An 8854-nucleotide genomic window follows, 5' to 3' on the forward strand; every position below is an offset into this window, starting at 1 on the left:
GGGATAAAGTTTTTGCTTTGTTTTGTTTTTGAGATACTCAGGTTTGAACCCAGGGGCACTCAACCACAGAACTACAGCCCTTTGTGCTTTTTATTTTGAGACAGGATTTTGCTAAATTGGTCAGGGTGCCTTGAATTCGCAATCCTCCTGCTTTAGCCTCCTGAGTTGTTGGGATTATACGCATATGCCACCAGCCGTTGCTTCAGTGAGAAATGGATGGAATATTGGAAAATAAAGAAACAAGGACCAAGAAAAGGTCTGTTGCAGCACCAAATAGGTCAGCTTGCCTCAATTTTTTTGGACAAGATTTGACATGTTTCATTATTGCTATAACGTGTCTGCTCAGTGTCTTTGTAAAGAGCTTTGGCTACATTGGCGCAGTGTGCAAACTTTTAATGCTTTTCTTAGAAATGGCCCCCAGTTGATCATAAGTAGCTATCAATCAACACATCTTCAAAGGACAATTTCATAGCTGAGTAATTAAGGATTCCATTGGAAAGGATTCCATTGGAAAGGTTTCAAGAAGAAGGGTGCCAGGCATGGTGGCACATGTCTGTAATCCCAGCTACACAGAAGGCTGAGGAGGGAGGATCGTGAGTTCAAGACCAGCCTTGGCAACTTAGTGAGACCTTGTATCAAAATCAAAATCAAAATGCCTGGAGGTGTAGCTCAGCCCTGGGTTTAGTCTCCAGTGTCCATCCCCCCCCAACACAGAGTCAACAATGATGGTAATAACTAGTCAATATTTAAGCCAAAGGCTCATGATGATAAAGAAGAAAAAAATTTAATGAATCTCCTAAACCAGACATGAAGAGACAAATAGTGTATTATATGAGGTACATAGAATGGTCAAAGTCATAGAGATAGGAAGTAGAATGGTGGTTGCCAAGAGCTGGGGGATAGGAGGGTGGGTCTTAAGTGTTTAATAAGAGCAGAGATTCAGTTTGAGAGGATGAGAAAGTTTTGGAAATGGATGATGGTGATGATTGTACAATAATGTGTATGTACCTAATGCCACTGAGCTATATAATTAAAAAATGGTAAATTTCATTTTTTGAAAATCACAACCACAATTTAAAAAAAGAAAAAGAGATACAGCGTATCTCCTGAGAAAGGCAAGGTTCCATGACACCTTTAAATAGCCATTCAAAGAAGGAAGGAAGGTTCATATGAGTCTTTCCCTTTCTTTTCTGTCTTCCTCAGACATCAAATGTGGTCATTTTATTTTGGAAAACTTGGGTTCAGAAATGTTAGGGTAAGAATGACTGTGGACCCTCTGGGTGACTGGGTTCTTCTGCTGGCTAAGACAGTGGGGCTGTGTTGGGAACCCTAGTGACCAAGAAACTACAAAGTGAAAATGGGGGTGAGGGTTCCTGGAATATTTTCAACATGTCACATATCTAAAGGATAAGGGTGCTTAGTGAAAACAATTGTGGGCACCAATTATTACTTTCAACCAGGCCCGTTTGGAGAGAAGTATTTTAAAACCATGCCGGGCATGGTGGAGCATGCCTGTAATCCCAGTGCTCTGGAAGCTGACGCAGGAGATCACGAGTTCAGCAATGGTGAGGTGCTAAGCAACTCAGTGAGACCCCGTCTCTAAATAAAATACAAGATAAGGCTCGGGAAGTGGCTCAGTGGTCTACTGCCTCTGAGTTCAACTCCCAGTACCACCCCACCAAAAAAAGTATATAGAACTGTAAAACCTTGCTATTCAAAGGGGGTCTGCAGGGCAATAGGATTAGCTTCACTTGGGCCTTTGCTAGAAATACAGAATCCCAGGTCCTACTCCAGACCTTGGGGATCAGAATCTGCCTTTTAACAGGATCCCCAGATTTATTTGTACCTCAAAGTTTGAGAACTGCTTTGACATGGAATCTGGGCTGGGGATGTTGCTTAGTAGGATAGCATTTGCCTCGTATCCCAGGCCCTGGGTTCCATCCCTACTACTATTAAATTAAAAATAAAACAAAACAAAAAGGAATCTAGTAGAGTGTGGTGGTGCATGCCTGTAATCCCAGTGACTGGGCAGACTGAGACAGAGGATCACAAATTTGATGAAAGTCTCAGCAACTTAGGCCCTAAATAACTCAGCAAGACCCTGTCTCAAAAAATAAAAAGGGCTAGAGATGTAGCTCAGTGACAAAGCACCCCTGGGTTCAATCCTCAGTACCAAACAAACAAAAAAAGGAATCCATGGAAAACAATGAATGGGAGTGGAAGTAATGGAATGCCACTCAGGCTATGGAAGGAGGAGGAGTGCTGATAAAGAGCCATTGACCAGCTAAAGGTCAAATGCAGTGCCTTATAGATAAGAAATGTGGCCTTCACCTTTGGGGAGTGAGGGAGGACCATCCCAGTGACTTCACAACCCACAAGGGCTCGGTATCTCAAAAGAGGATCAGGGCAGGGTGGCTCTTCCTCCCTTCTCCAACCTGGGAGTTCTATGGGTTGGCTTTTCAAAATAGGTCTCTGATTAAGGCAGGTTTCTTCTCTATGGCTAATCAGCCACTGAGACAATAAAATTTCTCTGTATATTTACAAGTCACTTATTGTTCTTTCAAACAAGTTACTGTGGCCATTTATTTGCTGGAAATAGAGAAAAATTTTCCCTAGATTTTAATATAGGACAATAATTTTCTATTGTGTTAAAATTCTCATTTCCCTAAGCTCTTGTTCTGATTGATATAACCTATTGGCAGATTATATGGCACAGGAAATCAGGCAAAAGGGATGAGAATGATCATGTATTGATTTTCTTAAAAGAATGATGCTTATGTGTAGTTAGTTCATCAAATCCCCCAAACATCCTGATTATTCTACATGGAGAAATGAACTAAGAGAAATTAGTAACCTATGTCAGGTCTCATGGCCATAAAAATGATAGAAACCTTTATTCAAATTCAGATCTATCTCAACCCAGAACATATTCCTTTCTGTGCCCATACCCTAGTCTGCACTGCCTCATACTGGCTGTTTTGTTGAATCTGGGCTGATATTGCCTCTGGCCCACGTTATGTCTGCCTTGAGGCTGAAATGAGACAGTGCCAAGACTCAGCTTAACATCACAGGCTTTTGTATTTCCTGACCTCTCAGCTATGAAAACATGACAAGGCAGGCCTTTTTTTTCTTTTCTTTTTTTTTTTAAGGCATTTCCTGCCGAATAAATCCTAGGAAGTACTGGGAATCTTAGGGATCTTGTAGGTTTTTTTTTTTTTTTTTTGTACTGGGAACCAAATCCAGGGGCACTTTACCCCTGAGCTATATCACCAGTGCTTTTCATTAATAAGGCTAGCTTCAAGCTTGTTATCTTCCTGCCTCAGCTTCCCAAGTTGTGGGATTATAGATGTGCGCCACTGCTCCCAACCTAAAGGGGTTTTTCAACACCCCTACACCCTTTTCCTTTTTGATGAAAAAAATCATTCTTGTAGGACCAGCAACAGGAGGTTGGGAGATGCTCTGAACAACAAAGCACAGAAGGCTCATCTTCTGAAATTCTTTAAGGGGTATTTTTAATTACCTTGTAGCCTCATCCATTCAATTTAGCACCCTGATAAGGAAGAGTGGGCTTCTTCCATCAATCTTGTAAAGCAGGAGATCTCATTCAAGTCTACATGTCACCTAGGGGGCACTGCCACATGACCTCATGGACACAAGGATATCCAGGATCTGTGAGTGGAATGTGAAACAAAACAAACAGAACCTTCCTGCTTAGGGCTCAAGCTTGCATATGGTCCTGTTATGGCTGTAGGAAGGGCTATTTTACAAAAAAATGATATGTCTGGTGCTAAATGAACATTAAAGAAGAGATTCAGTTCCTGTCTTTAATATTTCCATATTGTGGTACACAAAACCCCAAACCAAAAAACTGTGTTATTACTTGTACTGGTATAAACAAAGTCACAAAAAGCCCAGCTTGTTGAGATTGGGAGTTGTCACTCCTAAACTTCCCAATGCAGGTCCTCTCTGGGGTTTTGTAGTACCTCCCTCTTGCCCTCATCATCCAGCCCACTTTGCACTGCAGAAGTGCCAGGTTTACACTTCTGAATGCAATGGTTTTCTGATGACTCCCCTGTAAACATTTTCAGTGCTGCCAACTCCTACAGAACTCTGCAATACAAAGTCAGGTATCCCAGGTCTTCCACTTCATCCTGTAACCTCAGTGCGTAGCTCATTTTCCTCAGTGCTTAGCTTCTCTCTGGACTTTTGAAAAAGCATTTAGTTTGGTTCATTCTCTTCCCTAAATCTCTATTGTCTTTCCAAACTCACCTGATGGGTCATAGCTTCTAGGATACCTTTGTACAAGTGCACCCTCTCTATTGGTTCTTACAGTACCTTAGACTTAGAGCTGGGTGTGGTGGTGTATGCCTGTAATCCCAGGAATTTAGGAGGCTGAGGCAGGAGGATGGACAACATAGTGAGATTCCGTCTCAAAATAAAAAATAAGAGAAGGGGATGTAGCTCAGTGGTAATTAAATCCCCAGTAAACACACACACACACACTCATATACACAAGAGCATAGACACTGGAGCCAGAGGACATGGATATTAATCCTAATATGGCCACTTATATTACTTGAGTGAAATATTTTGTTCATGTTGCTATAGATTCCCATGTATGAAAAAGGCAATTAGTAGTCTTACTTCTCTAGCTATCATGAAGATGTAAGAACAGTTTCTGGCATGCATTAAGTGTGCAGTGAACATTATCATTAGCAACATTTACCATATTGATACCCTGCACTGGAGTCTGCCTCATTTATCAACTCTAAGATCTCCAAAGTCCAGAAAAATTTCTGTTATCTGTGAAACCCTGCCTGAAATAAAGTTAGTGCCTTCTTAGATGAAGTAAACATGAAGGGAAAAGCATTCTTGGTGGGAATAATGTTCTTTCCTCTTGAAGATGGTTGTTAGCAGGGCTATTTGGTGATGAGAACAATTTGAGGAGATCTCTCAGGGGTTGTGTGGAGACTGGGCAAAAAAAAAAAAAAAAAAAAAAAAANATCCAAAAAGAGCAATGGCTTCTCATTTTCTGCCCCATATGGAGAATACAAATATCATGTCTTCTGGAATCTAACATACTGGCTTCCATTTTCAAAATGCATCACTTTATTTTCCTCATAAGGTGGCCACATATTATAAACCTTAGGCAAGTGACAGTGACATGATTTCTTCAGCAAGCTCCAAGGTTTCAGCAAGCTTTCCTGGAGTTTACAGCCAGAGGAATCCTGAGGTTTCAAATATTAAAGCTTTCTCCACAGCCACAAGTTCCTTTGATGTTTGGGTTATTGAAGACAAACTCACTGGATAATTTGTCTTCAACATAGTCCATTTCTGTTCCTAAAAGTGTCAGCTGTGCTTTCTTTTCGATGAACACTCTGACTCCTTGGGGAAAAGAAAACATGGGTCATATAAAGCCTGTAGCCTATGGAACTTGATTCAAAGCACAGTGAACTTTAAATAGTAACTACTAACAAAATTCTACAGGAAGCTTCTGAACGGGTTTCAAAGTTGGTGACCGAACTGAACCCCTGGTTTGGACACAGACTTTGATACCTACCCGAAAAAAGAACTAAAGATATAAACTCAGTTTTAAAGTAGTTCGGATTAAACAATTATACTAATGAAAAGCAGTCAGAGCTTGACAGGTTGTGCATTCCTGCAATCCCAGTGAATTGAAGTGTGAGACAGAAAGACTGTAGTTTGAGGTTAAGCATGGGCAACTTAGTGACACCCTGCTTGTCTCAAAATAAAAATTAAGAAGGCTGGTGATGTGGCTCAGAGGCAAAGGGCTTGTACAGCACGCACGAAGCCCTGAGTCTGATCCCCAGCAATGAAAAAACAAAAAAACCCTCCACCAGATTCCTGTCAATCTCCTATGTCCCCCACATTATATAAGGGAAGGTAGTTTTATACAAGTAAATTCCATGTCAACCGTGCAAAATGATTATCTGTCTTTACTTCAATTTTTTCAATTTGCAAAATGAAAAAAATATGTGTATTCTTAGTAACTGTTTTGTAAAGATGGAGCCAATAAAAATTACAAATACCTTGTAATGGCATCTATATTCTCAACACATGGCTAAGTGTCAAATATCCAGAGGACTGTGAGAAAAATAGGACTACTTTAATAAGCCAGATCAGTACAATAGTTCTGGTTATGGGCCAAAAAATGAATAATATTCCTTACTAATTATGTAGATAGAAGTCAACATTTTGGCAAATACAATCAGTTTAAAAAGCTTTCTTCCTGTGCCGGGCATGGTGTCGCATGTCTGTAATCCCAGCGGCTTGGGAGGCTGAGGCAGGAGGATTGTGAGTTCCAAGCAAGCCTCAGCAATTTAGGAAGGCCCCAAGGAACTCAGTGAGACCCTGTCTCTAATAAAATATAAAAGGCCCGGGGATGTGGCTCAGTAGTTAAGCAATCCTGTGTTTAATTAATTCCTCGTACCGAAGAGGGGAAAAAAAAAGCTTTCTTCTTTTCAAGAAACTGAGTCATTACCTACATATGAACTATAGGTAAATACAGGTCTTCTCTAAGATGAAAATCTTAAGTTTATGACATTTTCAGTCAGTCTTAAAAATGATTTAAAATATTAACAAATGTCTTTCTTGAAGTCAGTTTAATAAGATAAAAGAACACTTAAGAATCTAGACCTTGTCCCTCCATGTAGGCAAGGACTGCAAACTAGCCCAGAGCACACCTCCAATGCAGAAAACCATCATGGCAAAAATCATGAACACTCAAGTTCTCCCATAGTGGTAGCATTATTTATCTTCCTTTAAATAGGTTTTTATCAAATCCTTGGTTGGGAGAGTTGGTGCTAAATATATTAAAAAACAGAAAATTTTAATAAAAATTGGAAAAAAAGACTTTCTTAAGAGTATGAGTTTTAAAAAGCATTACTTATTTGACATAAATGTAAAATTGTTGCTTCACACAAAAATGGTTGGTTGGTTCACTCTGAAGTTTAAAATCTTTCTGGACACAAGAATGACCTTTCAGAGTTAAAACAAACAACTTACCAACTAACCTACTGGTTACTAAAAGCACAGCCTCTGGAGAGAATTGAATTGATTGGGTTCACATTTCATTAGGCCACTTACTCACTGTGTGATCATGTGTAAATTATTTAATCTCTCCATACCTCAGTTTCTTCAACAGAAAACAGGTATAATAAATAAGCAAACAAATAATAACAACAAAAGCAATAACAACAAAACCCAATGAATTAAAAAAAAAAGTATAAAGGTATAACATGGTATCACCCTAATTAAGTTGCTAAGTATAAATCATATAACATTTAAGTTCATTAACCAACACCTAGCATACAGTGAGCACTATTTATATAATTTCTATTTCTATCATTAATTCATTCTTCACAAAGCTATTTTTTCTTTTTTTTGGTACTGGGGATTGAACCACTAAGCTACCACTAAGCTACATCCCTATCCCTTTTTATTTTTTATTCTGAGTCAGGTTTCACTAAGTTGCTTAGAGCCTCATTAAGTTGCTGAGGCTGGTCTTGAACTTGCAATCCTTCTGTCTTAGCTTCCTGAGTTGGGATTACAGGCGTGTACCGCTGTGCCTGGCTACAAGGATAAAATTTTTTTTTTTTTTAAATATTTATTTATTTAGTTATTGGCGGACACAACATCTTTGTTTGTATGTGGTGCTGAGGATCGAACCCGGGCTGCACGCACGCCAGGCGAGCGCGCTACCGCTTGAGCCACATCCCCAGCCCCACAAGGATAAAATTTTTAAGCAAAACAAAGTGTCCGGAAAAATCTGTCAAAAACTTACCATCTTGAACAACTTCTTCATCAGAATCTCCCTTTGTCTTTGTATATTCCAGAGTGTAAGAAAGGCCATTACAACCCCTAGTTCGGACACCGACTTTCACACCTACCTGAAAAAGAATTAAAAAAAATATAAACTCAGTTTTAAAGTTGAACAGATTAAACAATCACACTAATAAAAAACATTGGCTATTTATTACTATTATTAAATTTCTCATAAGTTAACAAAATTAGATTTCTGGTTATAAATAATGTCCTTGTAGGAGCAGATCATGGTGGCACATAATCCTAATTTGAAGTCAGTTTTGGCAACTTAGTAAAACCCATCTCAAAACAGAAAATAAAAGGGCTCAAGAGTAAAGTACCCCAAGGGTTCAATCCTTGGTACAAAAAACAAAATAACAAAACAGGAAATAAGAATTTGAAAAATTTTATTTTTGTATAATTATTATAATATTAGCAGGTATCCAAAAAAATAAAAACCAATGATGTACAAAAAACAATACAGACCAGAACCCCCCCCACCCCCGTTTTTTCCAGTCCTTGTCACATATATAATTTGAATATTTTTATTATAGTGAAATTAAAATTTATTCTATATTTAGTTGTATATATATATTTTTTTAAATAGAGAGAGAGAGAGAATTTTTTTTCATATTTAATTTTTAGTTCTCGGCGGACATAACATCTTTGTTTGTATGTGGTGCTGAGGATCAAACCCAGGCCGCACGCATGCCAGGCGAGAGCACTACCACTTGAGCCACATCCCCAGCCCCTAGTTGTATATACTTAAGACATCATTTTCCCCATGGAATTTACTTTCACAAATCATTTGCAAGTAATGGCCATATAATATTTCACTTAATTATTATTATTATTTATTTATTTTGCAGTGCTGGTGATCAAACCCAGGGCCTTGGCCAAGCCTGCTAGGTAAATGCTCTATCACTGAGCTTCGACCTCAGCTCTTATGTTAATTAACTGACCCTTACTACTGAACATCCAATTTAGAAATTAAAAAAAAAGATTTTTTTTTTTTTTTTTTTAGCCATAG

General features: G+C 38.7%; 1 protein-coding gene across 1 annotated transcript in view; it reads right to left on the reverse strand.

The window, feature by feature from the left end:
* Positions 1 to 5086: 5086 nt before the first annotated feature.
* The window catches only part of Isca1 (iron-sulfur cluster assembly 1), a 13686-nt gene continuing 9918 nt past the window's right edge, over positions 5087 to 8854 (reverse strand). The window contains exons 3-4 of the mRNA XM_048800472.1: positions 7805 to 7910; positions 5087 to 5385 (exon numbers count right to left, since the gene is read on the reverse strand). Coding sequence (XP_048656429.1) covers positions 5237 to 5385; positions 7805 to 7910 — 255 coding nt within the window. The 3' untranslated portion in view covers positions 5087 to 5236. The remainder of the gene's footprint in view (positions 5386 to 7804; positions 7911 to 8854) is intronic.

This window comes from Marmota marmota, unplaced genomic scaffold (genome assembly GCF_001458135.2).
Source record: "Marmota marmota marmota unplaced genomic scaffold, marMar, whole genome shotgun sequence".
In the NCBI taxonomy this organism is placed as follows: Eukaryota; Metazoa; Chordata; class Mammalia; order Rodentia; family Sciuridae; genus Marmota; species Marmota marmota.